The sequence below is a fragment of the Stomoxys calcitrans genome, chromosome 4 (genome assembly GCF_963082655.1).
Source record: "Stomoxys calcitrans chromosome 4, idStoCalc2.1, whole genome shotgun sequence".
Classification (NCBI taxonomy): Eukaryota; Metazoa; Arthropoda; class Insecta; order Diptera; family Muscidae; genus Stomoxys; species Stomoxys calcitrans.
Window position 1 is genome coordinate 133751768 of NC_081555.1, and position 19243 is coordinate 133771010.

Below are 19243 nucleotides of genomic sequence, written 5' to 3' on the forward strand. Positions count from 1 at the left end.
AAGTGGGAAGAATAAAAGAAAATTTATCAATGCAGCAAAACAACAAAAAAAAAATTTGTTTTCAATTTTCAAATGATTTATTATTTTTATACGCTACACCACTACTGTGGTACAGGGTATTGTAACTTAGTGAATTTGTTTGTAACAGCCAAAGGGAAAAGAGATGGACCCATTGATAAATATGTCGATCGATTCAGAATCACTTTCTGATTCTGAAGCTTTGTCCGTCTATCTCTGTCTGTCTGTCCGTCTGTTCATGTTAAGTACAGGTAACAATTTTGTTGCCATCTTCTTAAAAAATTTTTAGACAAAGCCTATTGAAATTGGAAAAAAACGGTTTCGATTTGGATATAGCTCCCATATATATATAAATCCGATTTGGACTAACATTGCAATTATATAGTCTTTACTAAACTGATTCTCACGAAATTTTCCACGGGGGATTCTCTTATGAGTCTCGACACCATTGGTGAATTTTATAGAAATCGGTTCAGTTTTAGATATAGCTTCCATATGTATTGCCCGACTTTCACTTCTAGAGCCTGTGGCCATGTGGTTCGAAATCGAATAATTCCCAAATTCTTCTGTAACTGTGAATTGGATAAAAATACTCCAATTTGTTTTATGAAAAATTGTAGTCGCTAAAGGCCACGAATCGGCTTGTTGTGCGCTCGAAAATCCAAAAAGTAACCTCGAAAAAGAAAATTTTAAGTTAGAAACTCCGTGCTACTTACAAAATCCTTAATGGTTTTCCATACCACTCCCCTAAGTTGGTTCATGTCTGGTATCGTGTCCCCACCTAAGTACCGGTGTCTGTTAGCCGCGAAAGCCGGGCAATGACATAGGAAAAGGTCCCACTTACTAGTATAGGTAAATGCTTCCCCACAAGCCGTCCAAATGCTATCACTTGCCGCACCGATTTTGCATAAGTGAGCTCGTAGTCCTAAAGGGTGATTTTTTTGAGGTTAGGATTTTCATGCATTAGTATTTGACAGATCACGTGGGATTTCAGACATGGTGTCAAAGAGAAAGATGCTCAGTATGCTTTGACATTTCATCATGAATAGACTTACTAACGAGCAACGCTTGCAAATCATTGAATTTTATTACCAAAATCAGTGTTCGGTTCGAAATGTGTTCATTCACCGTAACGTTGCGTCCAACAGCATCTTTGAAAAAATACGGTCCAATGATTCCACCAGCGTACAAACCACACCAAACAGTGCATTTTTCGGGATGCATGGGCAGTTCTTGAACGGCTTCTGGTTGCTCTTCACTCCAAATGCGGCAATTTTGCTTATTTACGTAGCCATTCAACCAGAAATGAGCCTCATCGCTGAACAAAATTTGTCAAAATTTGAACACATTTCGAACCGAACACTGATTTTGGTAATAAAATTCAATGATTTGCAAGCGTTGCTCGTTAGTAAGTCTATTCATGATGAAATGTCAAAGCATACTGAGCATCTTTCTCTTTGACACCATGTCTGAAATCCCACGTGATCTGTCAAATACTAATGCATGAAAATCCTAACCTCAAAAAAATCACCCTTTATATGTCCCATTATGATACCAAAACCTATACTGACCTTCTACTTACTTCCTTTCAGTAATAGTCTCGCCTTCTCTCGATACGGATCACCCCATAGGATTTTCGCCGTCTTACCGACTGTTTCGCTGTTCCACAGTGTAACATGCGCGTTTGTCGCCCACACCCTTAAATTGGACTGCGTCGACCCGAAAGGCTTTTGGTTAACCAAGTTTATCGACGGCAGTTTTCTGGCCTTCACTGCCAAATCGTCTGCCCTTTCATTCTCCCTTACTCAGTTATGGCCCGTCACCCAGGCTTTAATCTCCTTCTTACACTGCACGACTGTTCGTGAACTTCCCGTCCTGGCAATTTTACTGTCTATAAAGATGTTCACACTCGACATCCTCGCGTTAGTACTACACAACCTCACACATTCCATGATCGCCCGAATCTCTGCCTACAGGATCGTATTTTGATCATGCAATCTAAAACTGATCTCAGTCCCTGGGTTCTCAATGTTGACCCCCAGGCCCACTCTGCCCCTAGCTTTGATCAATCCATGTAACATGATCTTCCAGACGGCAATACTAGGATAGCGTCAATCCAAGATTGTGCCAGAAGTGCCTCGCACTCGACCTCAAGTGTCATCTCAGGTATCTGATCGGAAGTCCCTTTCCTTCCTTCCAGGTTTCCTATGGCCGCCTCGATTATACCGTGGTGGTATGAGCTGCTTCCATCCTCAATCCATTCTCCCATCGTCTTAAGTCTCATAGCCGCAGTGGCTGCCTCACATTTAATCTGTATGTCAATGGGTCGGATATCTAGAATAGTCTCCAGTGTTCTAGTGGGAGTGGTCCTCACCGCTCCACCTATGCCAAGACATCGCTTTTTCTCCATAACAGTCCACTAAACTACTGAGGCGTAAGTAGGTTAGGTTAGGTTGAATGGGTCGCCCACCAAAGGTGAGTTCACTTTGAGGCCAGTTTGGCCCATTGTGTTACCCTAGAGAGAAGAGGGAAGAAAATGGAAAATGTGAGACCTCGTACTAAAGGTTACACACAAAGAAAAAGACAGGAGGAGTGGAGAAACCCGAGCGAGGTCACCCTCCCCCCCCGTTGGAACCATTCAGTTCCCTTAACAAATCTCAGGAGAAATACCAGAGGCACGTTCACAAGTTCACCCAGATCACAGAAGAAACGGCTCCCCAAAAAGAAAGCCTACGTCTCTGCAGACGCGGACAGAAACAAGGCAAGTGCTCAATAGTCTCCTTCTCATCCTAAGTCATTTTGGGGTATACCCATGCGGCCTATGGCACAGTATCCGGCTATGACCCCTGTCAACGTACTCATCGATCTCTTATCGAACGCCGGCAACTCCCTCGTCCTCCTCCGGTGGATGAACGGCCATAGCGCCTTCGCAACCATCTATGAGTAAGTACGCATTGGTCTAATCACGCTACTGTAGAGCCAGTGGACTATCTTCGGATTCAGTCCTCATTTCGAGCCAACGGTCCGACTACATAGTGCCCAACATTTGTGAGCCTTCTCAGTACGCTTCTGGATGTGACACTTTCAAATCAGTTTCCTGTTCAAGATCACACCTAAGTATTTGACCTTGTCAGATAGAAAAATCGTTTCGTTGAGGAAACGTGGTGCGTTAAATTGGCCCATCTTCGTCTTCCTCGTGAACAGGCATATTTCAGTCTTCTCTGGGTTAACATTGAGATATTTGGGTCTAGCCCAGTCCAAGATAATTTTGGCCCTTCTGCATTGATGGTTCGGGTCCTTACTCCTTATAAGTATTATCGGGGTATTATCCTTCTTACCCCAGTACTAACCAAATATAAAAGTAGACCGATCGGGACAATATGGGATTCAAATGAAAGGTTTTTAAAAGTAGAGCACGTATTTCACAATACAAGTTGGGTCCAAGTACCTGGGGGGCCGCCCCATTCCCAAAACCCCTTAAAATATGTTTATTTGACAATCATGACAATATGGAACTCAAATGAAAGGTGTTTGGGAGTAGATTACGAATATGGTCAGGAAGTAGGAATAGGCTTTATAATTTATTGATAAGGGAAGGGGGCCGACCCTCCACCACCGTTACCCCAAAAACACCACCCAAAATCAAATGTGGACCTATAAGGACAATATGGGTATTAAATGAAAAGTATGTGGGAGTAGATAACGAATCTGGCATAGAAATTCATGTCGAAGTATAGGGCGTCAACCCACCCCCAAAAAATGCTAAAAATGGGCACATTAGCCAACCACGGTTTGTTTGTTCCGTATGGACTGAAAAACGGTAGAACCGATTTTCTCGAAATTTTCGCATATTGTGTAGGTTGGTCGGGAAGGACACATAGGCTATATAATTTTTCGGTATCGGAAGGGGGAAGGACCCTCCCCTTGTGCCAAAAGCACAACCCAAAATCAAAAGTGGACCGATCGGGACAATATAGGTATCAAATGAAAGGTATTGGAGAGTAAAATATGAATATGGTATTAAAATTTGAGTCTTAGGCCTCAACCCGTTAATTGGACGTTAATTTCAATATTGGACTCATATAAAATGTATTCGGGAGTGGATTTCGCATCTGGCATATAAAATCAGATCGAAGTATAGGGGGTCACGCCACCCCTCAAAAACGCCATTAGACCCATTATGACTATATGATACTTGGCTGAACCGATTTTCTTAAAATTTTCATAGATTATGTACGTTTGTCTGGAAGGAAACATAGGCTATATAATTTTTTGTTATCGGGTGGAAGCGGACCCTCCCCCTTACCCCAAAAACACCACCCATATCCGAAAGTTGTCCGATGGACACAATAAGGGTATCAAATGAAAGATATTGGAGACCAGAAAACGAATATGGTATTAAAATTTGGGTCCAAGTACACAGCGGTCCCCCCCTAACCCCAAAACTCCTCTAAACAGATATATTCGATGTTCATGTCAATATGGGACTCTCAAATGAAAAGTATTAGGCAGTAGATTACAAATATGGCATAAAACATTAGGTCCAAGTAATGGAAGGTCTCCCACCCCCAAATGGGCATATTAGTCAACCATGGCTATATGGGACTCAAATGAAAGTTATTTGAAGTAGATTACGAATATGACTTTAAAATATGCGTTCAAGTCTAGGTGGCGTTTTTCCTCCTAAAGATACGTCAAATGGGTAATTTGACCCATTATGACAATATGGGACTCAAATGAAAGGTATTTGAGAGTAGAAAACGAATTTGATATCCAATTTTGGTGCGAAGTGTTTTGGGGTACCCCCAAAGGAACCCCATAAACTGAACTTCATTTCCGTTGGGAATAAAAAACGAATTTTATATCCAATTTCAGTACAAAGTGCCAGCGGCCGCCCCAACCCCAAAAACACCCTCCATACGGATCATATTTACCGGCCATAGCAATATGGGGCTCAAATTAAAGGGATTTGGAAGTGCAGCACGAATTTTATATCCATATTTGAGTTGAAATGTTTGAGGTGCTCTCCCTCCCCTAATGGGAACATTACCCTAAGGAAGAACATTACCACCAGGAACCGAGAAGGGGCAAATTCTCACACCTCAATGAGTGCTTTCCGATTTAAGTTTAAACCTAATGATTAGGGACTTTTTTATAGCCGAGTCTGAACGGTGTCCCGCAGTGCGACATCTCTTTGGGGAAAATTTTTTAAATGCCCATGCATGTCATGGTACCTCGCACATGTCGCCAACGTTAGGAGGGGATAAACACCGCTTTGTCCATTGTTCTCGCCAGGATTCGAACGTGTTCAGTGTCATAGGCTACAATGGCACGAATTCGATATCCGCATTCAGGACAAAGTGTCCCCACCCTAAAAAGATATTAGAGAGTTAAAGAAGGCGAAGCGGAGCGGGCCCGGTTCGGCTAGTTAACTATAATTGTGGTGTTCCTCTACCGAATATCCTTCTGTTATGTCAAATACCATACTGTTATCGGTCAATAGGTCTGTTATGAAGGTTTCGACAGACAGATTGAAGGTTGCAAGTAACGACTTCTGCAGAAGCTGTGAGGACGTCAAGGAAAAAGAGACTATGGAATATCTGATGTGTGTATGTGTCCACTGATAGGCAGGTGAAGTTCCACTTTAGGTTCTCATTTCTTTGAGTACTTGTCTGATTTAGCTGTCTGGGTGGTTTAGCGGTTTCTAACAGAAAGACATTTTCCTTCTCCTGTTCTTGCATTATCACAATAAACGAGAACGTCTAAGTGAGTCTGATGGCAGATTACCATTTAAACCTAACCTGGTAAAAAATGTGATCCATGGTGTAGAGCGTATAACATTTCAAAACTACCTGAAGGATAATAGGCTTCACTTGTTCCATATGTTACTAAGAAAGAATGCAACGCCTACTCTCAACAGATAAAAACATAAAAACCTAAAAGCGTAATAACATAGAGACAAATGTGACGAAATTGCCTTTACATGTCGCAAAACAGTATTTAATTAGGTTAAGATTTGTTGCGTGTTTTCTCTGGACCTGAATTGTAGCTTCCCTAGCCTGTGCTTGGCTCATTTTTTTTCATAAAATTTATGACAAGAGTTGGCTGTCACATCAAGTCATGTGCAACTATAACTTGATGACAAGACAAATCATGGTATATGATGGGCATAGTTACATACGTTTAACATACATGTGCTTGAATAGAAATCACAATTGTAGTTGGAGACCGGAAGAAGATTTGATTAATGGAACTTTCTTTTGATGGCATGAGGAGCGCCAACCATAGTTGGCCTAGGTAAATTGTTGTGTAGTGACAGTGATGATATCCATAAATTTCATGATGAAAGCAAAGCCACACCCTGTGTTTGTGAAGGTTATCTGTGAAGTGAACTTGCTCATACTGATATCACATAAATAATAGTTGAAGATAAGGAGTTCAGATTTTATTTCCTTAACATGTCTCACTTCAACAAAGGCCTTGAAGGTCATTGTATTGTCTCATTTGTCAGGTAGATGTGGAAAACAAACATTCAGAGTATGGAATAGATGAGGTTCAAAGAATTTTTTTGGTTGCACAAGAAATTTCTATGAAAATTTCATTAAAGGCAAATTTTAATGAAATTTTCTTATAGATAAAATTTCAAAGAAATTTTCTTACTGTGTCGAAGAGCTTAACAGGACTCACTGTGCCAAATTTCAGTGAAATTGTACAATAATTGCGCATTTTATAGTTTCAAGACCTTTAAACGGGAGAATGGTCTATGTGGCAGCTATATCTAAGTATATGCCGATCTGGGCCATATTAAACACACATGTCGAAGAGCCTAACAAAGCCCACTGTGTCCAATTTCAGGGAAATTGAACTTTAATCGAGAGATCGGTAATTTATGGCAGCTGTATCCAAATATAGCCCGATCTTGACCATATTGGGTACGAATGTTGAAGGATCTAACTAAAAGTAAAGCTAAATTTCAGCGAAATCGGCTCACTGAACCGATGTGGCCCAAATCAAACATGGACGCGAGGAGCTTAACACAACTCGCTTTACCAAATTTCAGCGAACTGGGACCATAAATGCGCCTATTATGGGCCCAAGACCTTAAATCGAAAGGTCGGTCTCTAAGGCAGCCATATCCAAATCTGGACTGATCCGGGCCGTATTGAAGAAGGATATCGAGTTGCCTAATACAACTCGCTGTGTCAAACTCAATGAAATCGGATAATATAAGTGGTTCAAGACCTAATTTGGGGGTTATATCAAGATATAGTCCGATATAGCCCATCGTCGAACGTAACCTGCCTATGAAAACAAAAAACCGCGCACAGTTTCACTTCAGTAACAAATAAAAGCGTGGTTGCTCATCGGTGTAATAGCCACATGGGTAAATGGGTAATGAACCGGTACTGACAATTTCGACACGAGTTATGGAGTTTGTAGTAGAAGTTATTGTGCAAAATTTCATTCAAATATGGTGAAAATTGCACACTCTATAGGTTCAAGAAGTACATTTGGAAGATCGGTTTATATGGGTGCTGTATTAGCTTATTAACCGATTCATACCATACTCAGCACGAATGTTGCAGGTCATGGTGAAGGACACTGTGTAATATTTGTATCAAATCTGGTTCGAATTGCCCGCTCTAGAGGCTCAAAAAGTACATTCGGGAGATCGGTTTATATGGGAGCTACATAAGATTATTGACCAATACAGAACATACTCGGCACGAATGTTGGAGATCATAGTGGAAGTGATTGTGCGAAATTTCACCCTAATCGGATAAGAAATGCACACTCTAAAGGCTAATAAAGTTCATTTGGGACCTCGGTTTATATGGGAGCTATATCCGATTTTCATACTTAAAGAGGTTGGTGTAGTGTTAAAAGTTACAGAGAAAGTCAACGTAAAAAATTTCGGACAAATCGAATGTCAATTTTATTCTCTACAGGCTCGAGAAGTATAAATGGGAGATGGTTTATATGGCAGCTACATATATGAAGAGATTTAGCCCATTACTAGAGATGGGCGATTGATAAGTACCCAAAAGCTATTTACCCGCTAAATTGGGTAAATGGCAGGGTATTTACCCATTTATACCCAAAAGCTGGGTATTTATAGTTTTGCAGATATCTTGGGAATCAAAACAATTTCCAAACTAGTTTTGATGATTTTGTATTCTTTTAATATAAACCTGACCTCCTGATCTCACAAAATCGGAATTTTGTTATATATAGCCACTATATAGACCGATCTCCAGACTTAAAGTCTTGAGGTAATAAATTGTGTAATTTTTCATCCGATTTCGATGAAATTTTGGTACTACTGTGAGTTCTGGCAGACCCCTACTCATTCTGTAGAACAGATCGGACTATACTTGGATATAGCTGCCCTATAGAGCAACCGCCCGATTTCCCGATATAGGGTATTAATTTAATAAAAGACCCATTTATTACCCGAGTTCGATGAAATTTTATCGAAATCGGATGAACAATTTTACTTTTGTAGGTTTTATACTCTATATCGGGAGATCGGTCATATGGCAGCTATATCCAAATAAGGTCCGATCTGAACCACATTTGACAGGAATGGGTAGGGGTCTACTAGAACTCACGGATGAAAAATAACAAATTTATTGCCTCAAGTCTTTAAGTCTGGAAATCGGTCTATATAGCGGCTATATATAACAAAATTTCGATTTTATGCGATCGGAAGATCAGTTTTGTACACAAAGAGTACGAAATCATCAAAAATTGCTCCGAAAATGGTTTTATACCCAAGATATCTGCAAAATTATAAGTGCCCAAAAAGGTACTTACTGGGTATTCACCCATTAAATACTCAAGCATTGGGTATTTACCAGGTAGAAACCCATCTCTACCCATTAAAACTCCCAAAAGACTTTCACTAATAAGAAGTATTTGTGCAAATTTTCAAGTGGCTAGCTTTGCTCCTTCGAAAGTTTTCGTGATTTCTACAGACGGACGGAAAGGCGGACAGAGGGACGGACATGGCTAAATGAAATATACAGCCAATACATTCATCAAACACTTGTCTAAAATGGGTTAATAAAACTTGCTTCAAAAAACAGTATCAGACAAATTTCTTCTCTAAAGGCAAAATTTTTATGCAATTATCTCAAAAGGCAAAAGTTTTATCTTGTCCCTCACTGCGCTGGAAAGCAGGTAAACATAAAGTTCCCTGTGGCTAATTCTGATGCGTATTTTACACCTTATCCATATGTTGAAGGCTTTACACCCTATTCACTTGTAGGTGTCTTAAACACTATGATCCATTTCATATCTTGCTGATGAAGCTTTTGAAGGTCCAGAAATCGCGACCCTAGTAGCCAGTGAAATGGCGTAACAACATCACATATTTGCCTAACTTTTAATAGCCTATGGTGGAGGATGGGGGGTATACTAATTTCGTTATACCGTTTGTAACACATCGAAATATTGATCTGAGAGCCAACAAAGTATTCGTATATATTCTTGATCGTCTTGATTTTGACTTCTTGACCCGGGACCCGGCAATTATTATCCGATTTGTCTAAATTTTTGTGACGAAGTGTTTTGACATGACCATCAATAACTGCACCTAGTATGGGGCAAATCGGTTCATTACCTGATATAGCTCACATAAAAGCCGATCTCTGATCTTCACTTCTTGTGCTGCTAGAGGACGCAATACTGATTTGGCTAAAAGTTTGCATGATGTGCATTGTTCTAACTTCTTTCGACTGCGCCAAGTATGGTCTAAAGCGGTGCATAACCTTTAAGTGCTGAGGCAATTAATTCCTCATTTTTCATCCGATTTCAATGATATATGGCACAGTGAATTCTGGAAGACCCCTTCTCATTCCTGTGAAATGTGGTCTAGATAGGACCATATTTAGATATAACTGCTATATAGACCGACCTCCCGATACAGGGTATTCAAGCCATAAACATCAATTTATTGCCCGATTTCGATGAAAATTGGCACAGTGAGTTCTTGTAGACCCCTACTCATTCCTGCTTAATGTGATCCAGATCGGACCAAATTTTGATATAGCTGCCATGTAGACCGATCTCCCCATATGGAGTATTGTCCCTTGTCCCTATAAAATTAGCATTTTTCATCCGATTTAGAAGAAATTTTAAACTGTGAGCTACGGTACTCCTCTACAACTTTTCGTTGAATATCGTCCAAATCGGATAATATTTGAATATAGCTGCCATATGGACCGATCTCTCGGTATAGAGTATGAAGCCCATTAAAGGAACATTTCTCATCCAATTTTGATGAAATTTAGTTTCCATTAACCGTTCTACGCAATTGTTAACCGATTGGGCTGAAATTTTGCACATAGTTTCTGTTATGAGTTCCAACCTGGTTAGCCATAAATTGATCTCTCGATTTGAAATCTTTTTGCAAAATTTGGATAAAAGTTTGTATGTAGTATTCCCCTCAAACTTTTAACAATCGTGCAAAGTACGGTTTAAATCGGTGCAAGTTATATACCGAGCTTCCATATAAATCGATCTCCCGATTTCACGTCTAGATCCTCTGCAAGCTACAATTTTTGTCCGATTTGACTGGTTTGCAACAACTGTTCTACGTATTGTTCAAATCGGCCAAAAACCTGGTATGCTGCTCTCCCGATTGCATGTATCAAGCCTCTGGAAGCCGTAGTTTTAGTCCGATTCAGCTAAAATTTTGAACGTAGTGTTCTATTTCGGATTCCAATAGAACATCAGAAAAATTTTCAGCGGCGCGTATACCCTCCTAATGTTGGCGACATTTGTGAGCTATTATGCAATGCATAGACGCCTTGTAAAAACTTCTACCCAAAGAGGTGTCGAACTCCGGCACGCCGTTCAGACTGAGCTATAAAAAGGAAGTCCCTTTTCATTGAGCTTAAACTTGAATCGGACAGAACTCATTGATATGTAAGAAGATTGCCCCTGTTCCTTAATGGAACATTCGTGGGCAAATTTGCATTTGTGTTAAATTATGCCCATCAACTAAATTTAAATTGGGTTCTTAATATTCGGCCCGGCCGAACTTAGCACGTTTTTATTTGTTAGTTGTTATTAATATTATTTTTTAAATTGCTTCACTTGAGGTGCTTAACTAATAAAATTTTTTATTCATACTCAATACAACCATTTACTTACTTGCCCTATTCGATTTCTTCTCTCTTTCACAGGCCTTAATTATTGGGCACTTTTATTAATAGTTTTTCCAATTTTCACATTATTTGGCAATATATTAGTGATAATGTCTGTGTTTCGTGAACGCTCCTTGCAGACGGTAACAAATTATTTCATCGTTTCACTGGCAATAGCAGATCTCTTAGTAGCTGTAGTTGTGATGCCATTTGGTGTCTATGTAGCGGTAAGTAACACCACCTATGTTAACATAACTATCACCATCACAATCACCATCGGTTTACATCTGTCGCAGCACTTGCCATTGCAGTCTGTATCATCGTTATGAGTATCATCTGTATTTGTTTCTCCATCATTATGAACATAAACTACTATCGTCGAAATCTTTTATGCTAACTTCATATCTTGGTATGTTGAACAAGTAACACTGAAGAATGTTAAGATATTCCTGACTTGCATATTCTTTTGTTATGCATAAACTGAAAGTATAGGAGGGGATAAAAACTGATAAGGGTTGCCAATTGCTAATACATTTATTTATCTTGTATCTACCTGTAATAAGCTTTTGCTTAAAAGTCGAAATTGTGATCTATTTATCAAGATCACAATCGTGATTAATTTATCAAGATTTGGAAGACTCATATAGGCAAAACACCTAATTTTCGAATATCAGGCAGTACAGGGTATGAAGACCGAATACAGTCTAACGAACAGGAACCCGACTATGCAACCATTACCGACTTTCTCAAGATTCGGAAGACTAGGATAGGTAAAGATCCTTTTATTAAAACATGAGGCAGATGAGTGACATGCAACTCAATGCAGTCCAAAGAACAGGGAGCAGACGATGATTGGTCCTACAGTAAGACCAATGCTTGAGATCATCCAGATAAACCTCCACCGGAGTGAGACTGCTACTCAAGCTTTGATGTAGAAAATCAGTAAGGGCAACATTCATATTGCCTTATTTCAGGAGCCATGGACGACCCGGAAAATACTTCTGGTGTGAACCATATCAACTAAAGGGTGATTTTTTTAGCTATTATCTTTTTGGCAACACTGGTTTAAACAGCTCACTCACGTGTCGTGTTCTGTTTCACTGTCTAACATCTTCAGTTTGGTCTATAGTTTAACCATGAATCGTCTTACAAAGGAATAACGCTTGCAAATTATTGAATATTATTATCAAAATGCGTGCTCTGTTAAGAAAGTCGATTGGGCGCTTCTTCCATTTTATGGTCAGTATACTTGACCCAATGAAACGTCTCTTCAGGCTATTGTGACTTAATTTCGCACCGAATTTACATTGTTGGACATTAAACCACCAAAACGCTTACGTCGTGTACAAACTGAAGAAAATATCGCAACTGTATCGGCCACCATAGCGCAGAGGTTAGCATGTCCGCCTATGACGCTGAACGGGTCGAATTCTGGCGAGCCCATCAGAAAAAAAATTTTCAGCGGTGGTTTTCCCCTCCTAATGCTGACAACACTTATGTAAAACTTCTCTCCAAAGAGGTATCGCACTGCGGCACGCCGTTCGGACTCGGCTATAAAAAGCAGGCCCCTTGTCATTGAGCTTAAAACTTAAATCGATCTGCACTCATTGATATTTGAGAAGTTTGCCCCTGTTCCTTAGTGGAATGTTCATGGGCAAAATTTGCATTTGTATCGGCCATCAATAATCGATTCAACGCCGTTCGCAGCAATTGAGCCTCTGTTACTTAACAATGTGGAAAATTTTGCGGAAGGATTAAGTGTGAAGCCTTTCAGCTGAATGAACTGCCGCAAAGCAGAATTTTTAATGAATGGGCTCTTGGAAAGTTGCCCGAAGATCACATTATTATCGAAAAATTTTATCCAGCAACGAAGCTCATATTTGGTTCAATGGGTACGTAAGTAAGCAGAATTCTCAATTTTGCAGTGAAGATCAGCCAGAAGCATTGCAAGAGTTCCCAAAGCATCCAGAAAAAGTCACAGTTTAGTGAGGTTTATGGGCTGGTGGCATCATTGGACCGTACTTCTTCAATGACGATGCGAAACGTGAGCGCTATTGTGAGATGATATCCAATATTTTTTTTCCCAAAATGCAAGAGCTTGACTTGCGTGACATGTGTTTTCAACAAGACAGTGCCATATGCCACACAGCACGCGTAACAACGGACTTATTGAGAGGCGAGTTCGGTGAACTTTTTGCGATTTAACGCCTTTAGACTATTTTTTTGTGTGGCTATGTTAAAGCTTACGGCATAACTTTATCTGCCTTTTGACTCTCCGACAACGCCACCCACTTTGGAGCTGCAACTGTTGGTGAGGAAGGCAAAACAGAAAAAAATGAGTTACTAATAGGATGCGTTGCAAACTCTTACCGCATGGATGTACCAACATTAAAAAGCGGGACCAAGCCCAGTAGAATTCTTCAAAACCAATGACCTGATAACTCTTGATATTGGTAACACCGCGTCCTTTGTTAATAGGATTAGGGAGGAGGTTTTAGATTTGACAATAAGTTTGGAAAATCTAATCGGTGAGGTTCAGGATTGGAGGGCCTCCAAGGAGCACTTCTCAGATCATCGCTACATCAGGTTTAGTTTAGCACGACCAGCACCGAATACGATAAGCTTCCGTAATAAGAAACCAACTGGCCAAAATTTGGAAGACTACTCAGAAGAAGACTTGCATATACTCCGAAAGCCTGACAAGAGGCAAGGGTGGTATTTATACCCAAGCCCGACAAGGCAAGTTATGGGACATCAAAGACCTATAGACCTAAAGCCTTACGTCCTTTCTACTAAAAACAATGAAACTCATTGTGGATACCATAATAAGGAGCAGGACAAAAATGCTCAAATACAAACAGCATGCCTATATCAAGGGAAGGTCGGTAAAGATTGCCCTATATAGAGTTATGTATAGAATAGATGAATCCAACGATGCCAAAACGCACACACTGGCGGTATGCATTGACATCGAGGGGCATTGTCCAGACCGACAAACTGATCCAATCCTTCGATCAGTACCGGTAATAACATATATATAAGGGAGAAAGTGGCACAGAACATGCCACAGGCATTTAATCGCCACATAAATCATCTCCACATGGAAATTTGACTACAACAAAAACAATCACCAAAAATGACCTATTACGGATGCTGACTGAGGAGGGATTTGAATCCGTCTGCTACGCTAACGATGTCAAATAGTTCCAAGGGTAAGGATTCGAACTAGCTATGCAGAAGGGCCAAAAGGGTTTTGCAGATGGTAGATGACTGGTGTCTCAATGTTTACCCAGAGGACTGAAAACTGCCGTGAGATGACACTTTAGGTCAAGTATGAGACACTGCTTTCGTAGACACAGTCTTGGATTGACGGAACCCTGGTCTTGCCTTAAGGGATCCCAGGTATTGCCATCTGGGGGATCATGCTATACAGATGGATCAAAGCTAGAGGAGAGACAGAATGGGCCGGGGGGCCTACATTGTGAATCCAGGGACTGAATCTGTTTTCGATTACCTGATCATAATACGATCCTGCAGTAAGAGATCCGAGCGATCACGGAATGCGTGAGGTGGTGTGGTGTTCAAGCGAGGACGTCGAGTGTGAACATCTTTAAGGACAATAAACTGGCCATAAGGGCAATAACAACCAGGACGGTAAGGTCACGAACAGCCTGGTCATAGCGGAGTAAGGGGGAATGAAAGGGCAGGCGATTTGGCATTGAAGACTTTCGGGTCGGCTCCGTCCGAATTGAGGTTATGGTCGACGAACGTGCATGTAACACTATGCAACAGCGAAACGGTCGGTAGGACGGCGAAAATCCTATGGAGAGATCCGAATCGTGAGAAGACGAGGCTATTACTGAAAAAAAGTAAAAAGGAGGTCAATTTAGCTTTTGATGTCATAACGGGACACATGGGACTACGAGCTCACTTATGCAAAATCGGCACCGCAAGTGATGGTATGTGTAGGGTAAGTAGGGAAAATGTTGAGACGTGGGAGCATTTGCCATGTGATTACCCGGCTTTCGCAGCTAACAGACACCGGTACTTAGGTGGGAACACAATACCAGGCATGTGCCGGCATAGGGGTTTGATTTCGAAGTTACTTTTTAGAGCGCACAACAAGCCGATTACTGACTTAGGTGTATGTCTGTAGTGGCATGGGGCAGATTAATATCTGCACCCTCTTTTCAATCTAACATAACCTAACCTATAAAGGTGCAGCGAAATGTCGCTTTTATTTTGCCCATAGAACTCGGTGCGGCACTCCAATAGGATGGGGGATACTAATTTCGTCATTTCATTTGTATCACCACGAAATATGCGTCTAAGATCCCATAAAGTATATATATTCTTCAACGTCATGACATTTTAAATCGATGTTGCCATGTCCGCCCGTCTGTCTGTCGAAAGCACGCTTACTTTCGAAGGAGTAAAGCTAGGCGCTTGAAATCCTTCACAAATACTTCTTATTAGTGTAGGTTGGTTGGGACTGTAAACGGGCCATATCGGTACAAACTGATCTTGGGTCTTGACTTCTTGAGCCGCTGGAGGACGCAATCATTATCCGATTTGGCAGAGATTTTGCACATGGTGTTTTGATACTACATTTCAAATAGTGTTTTTGTGTAATTTCTAAGAACTAAGCTAAGTATGGTTCAAATAGGTTCATAAACTAAAATAGCTGCCATATAAACCGATCTCCCGATTAGACTTCTTGAGCTTCTAAAGTGGGCAGTTCTTATCGAATTTAGTTGTAATTTTGCATAGGTCGTTTTGGTAGACTTCCAACAAGCATGGTTTGAATCGGTTGATATCCTGGTATAGCTGCCATATAAACCCATCTCCCAATTTGACACTTTGAGCTACTGGAGAGCGCAATTTTTAGTCGATTTGGCTGAAATTTAGGAGGTGGTATTTTTCTATGATTTCTAACAGCCATTACAACTACGGTCAATATCGGTCAATAGCTTGATGTTGCTCATATATACATATATACATTGAAAGAGTCATTCAAAGAACTTCACAAATGCGATCCATGGCGGAGGGTATATAACAGACACACTTTTACTTGTTTTATAATGTAGCTTAACAGTTGTTTTGGACGGAAAGTCGAACTTCGTAATAAGTTCGTGCGTTTAACTTTACTCCTTCCAAAAGTTAGCTAGCTTTCGACAGACAGACAGATGGACGTCTAGAAAGACGGATATGAGTACATCGATTAAGATTGTCAAGACGATGTACGTTTTGTAGAGTCTCACATCAATATTCCGGAAGCCCACCGTAGCACAAAGGTTCTTATGTTCACCTATGATGTTGAATGTTTGAGATCGAATCCAGGCGAGAACATCAGAAAAGCCTTTCAGCTGTGATTATCCTCTCCTTCTCATGACAGGTCACTGTCCAATCAGAAAACATGCTGACAGACTGAAGGTTGTCAGTAACGACTTTTGCAGAAGCTGTGAGAACTTCGAAGAAGAATAGGCTATAGAACGTCTTCAGTGAGTGTATCCCACACTGGCAAGTCAGAACTCCTTCTGACAGCCATTGCGGCAGAAGGTGTTCTATAGTCTATTCTTCTTCGATGTTCTTACAGCTTCTGCACTTTAGGTTCTCATTTCTTTGAGAACCTGTCTGATTTAGCGGATGTGACCACTCGCAAGTTGTTGGGCTTTTTAAAGCTATCATGATGGTTCAACGGTAGGAACTAGAAGACATCTTCCCTCTTCTATTCCTGTGGTATCACGATGGACGAAAACGTCTAAGTAAATCTGATGCTAGACTGCCACTTAAACCTAACCTAACCGTTGCTCTCCTAACGCTGGTGACAATTATTAAGTGCTCTTCTTTTAGAGCGATAGCAAGATATGGTCCGGTTTGGACCGATAGACCGATTCAGACCATAGTAAACACTTATGTTGATGATCATGAGAGGATCCGTCGCACAAAATTTCAGGCAAAGCGGATAATAATTGGGACCTCTAGAGGCTCAAGAAGTCAAGATTCCAGATCGGTTTATATGGCAGCTTTATCAGGATATGAACCGATTTAAAACTTATTTGACACAGTTGTTGAATGTAAGAATAAAATACGTCATGCAAAATTTCAGCCAAATCGGATGGGAATTGCGCCCTCTAGTGGTTCAAGAAGTCAAGACCCAAGATCGGTTTATATGACAGCTATATCTGGCTCAAGAAGTCAAGACCCAAGATCGGTTTATATGGCAGCTACATCTTGAACCTTATTTGACACAGTTGTTGGATATCATAACTAAACACGTCGTGCGAAATTTCATTCCAACCGGATAAGAATTGCGCCCTCTAGAGGCTCAAGAAGTCAAGACCCAAGATCGGTTTATATGACAGCTATATCAGGTTATAAACCGATTTGAACCAAACTTGGCACAGTTGTTGGATATCATAACAAAACACATCGTGCAAAATTTCTTTCAAATCGAATAAGAATTGCGCCCTCTAGAGACCCAAGAAGTCAAGACCCAAGATCGGTTTATATGGCAGCTATATCGAAACATGGACCGATATGGCCCATTTACAATCCCAACTGACCAACACTAATAAGAAGTATGTGTGCAAAATTTCAAACGGCTAGCATTACTCCTTCGAAAGTTAGGGTGCTCTCCACAGACAGACGGACGGCCAGACAGACGAACGGACGGACAGGCGGACGGACGGACAGGCGGACGGGCTGGACGGACAGACGGACGGACGGACGGATGGATGGACAGACGGACGAACGGACGGACGGACGGACGGACAGACGGACGGACAAACGGACGGACGGACAGATGGACGGACATGGCTAGATCGACAAAAAATGTCACGACAAATATTTCGAGTAGTTACCCTTTCCCTTTCAAGGGAAATTTTTATAAAATTACCTAACCAAGGTAATCTTGATATAAATTCCTTGCCAAAAGACATTTTGATAAAATTTTCTTATCAAGGGATATTTTGACAAAAATTTTGTTTATGCCAAGGGATATTTGGACAAAATTTCCTTTCCAGAGGGAATTTTGATAAAAATTCCTAACCAAAAGACATTTTGATAGAATTTCCTTACCAAGGGAAATTTTGTTAAAAATTCCTCACCAAAGGATATTTTGATAAAATTTCCTTGTCAAGGGAAATTTCTACAAAATTGCCTTTAGATCGCAAATTTGCACAAAACTTCCCTTCTCTAGGATGTTTGGTTAAAGTTTCCGTTCTATGGAAATATTTGATAAAATTTCCCTTTCAAAGGAAATTTTGATAAAATTTCCTAACCAAGGGCAATTTTGGTATACCAACAGAATGACGAAATTAGTATACCCCCATCCTATGGTGGAGGGTATAAAAAAAATATATTTAAATATTTCATACGTCTGCTAATCAATCGATTACCTTTCTGTCACGAAAACAATTTATCGACTTTGATTTGAATTGATGAACGCAATTGCTGAATTGATGAGCACAGGTGTCGCTTATGGTCTCCCTACACTTCAATGTAATACTTGTGCATTGTTTATATCTCTTCATAATTCTCACTCTCAGGGTTTGACACGTTTGATACACTCCAACAGGAAGGCAGTAGTATAAAAAATGTAATATATGTTGATGATGGTGCAATGTTAACACAAGGCAAACATAACTTGAATGGACTAGGTTCTGTTCGTTTGTTTGTGTTTGTTGACTTTCTTTCTCGTCAAATTGATGAAGTTTTAGAAATATGTAAATTTCATCTACACGCACACAAATATGCACAAGTCAACAAGCACAAATACACTTACAAATATTGGCTACCAAGAAAATATGTTCAAATTCATATTTGAATAAAGTACATATTGTGTGTTTGGAAATTGTAAGTTGTTTGAAAGAGGTGGGGGAGTGGCAGAACTACCTTCACTCACTCTTGTCATGAAGTCAGTCTGTTGAGTTGTCATCCATTAAAATGCCATAAATTAATATTTGCATAAAAATAAAGTTGTTGTTTTTTTTTAGACATTTCAATATTTATCTTCATCACCGCCCAGGAAGTCCTCAATATAGCCTTAGTTCACTCTTGTCATATCTATT

At 40.3% G+C, this 19243-nt stretch overlaps 1 protein-coding gene across 1 annotated transcript in view; it reads left to right on the forward strand.

The window, feature by feature from the left end:
• Positions 1–19243, forward strand: part of LOC106089638 (dopamine D2-like receptor) — a 189521-nt gene that overhangs the window by 25345 nt on the left and 144933 nt on the right. Inside the window, exon 3 of the mRNA XM_013255555.2 lies at positions 11211–11398. Within this exon, the coding sequence (XP_013111009.2) occupies positions 11211–11398 (188 nt within the window). The remainder of the gene's footprint in view (positions 1–11210; positions 11399–19243) is intronic.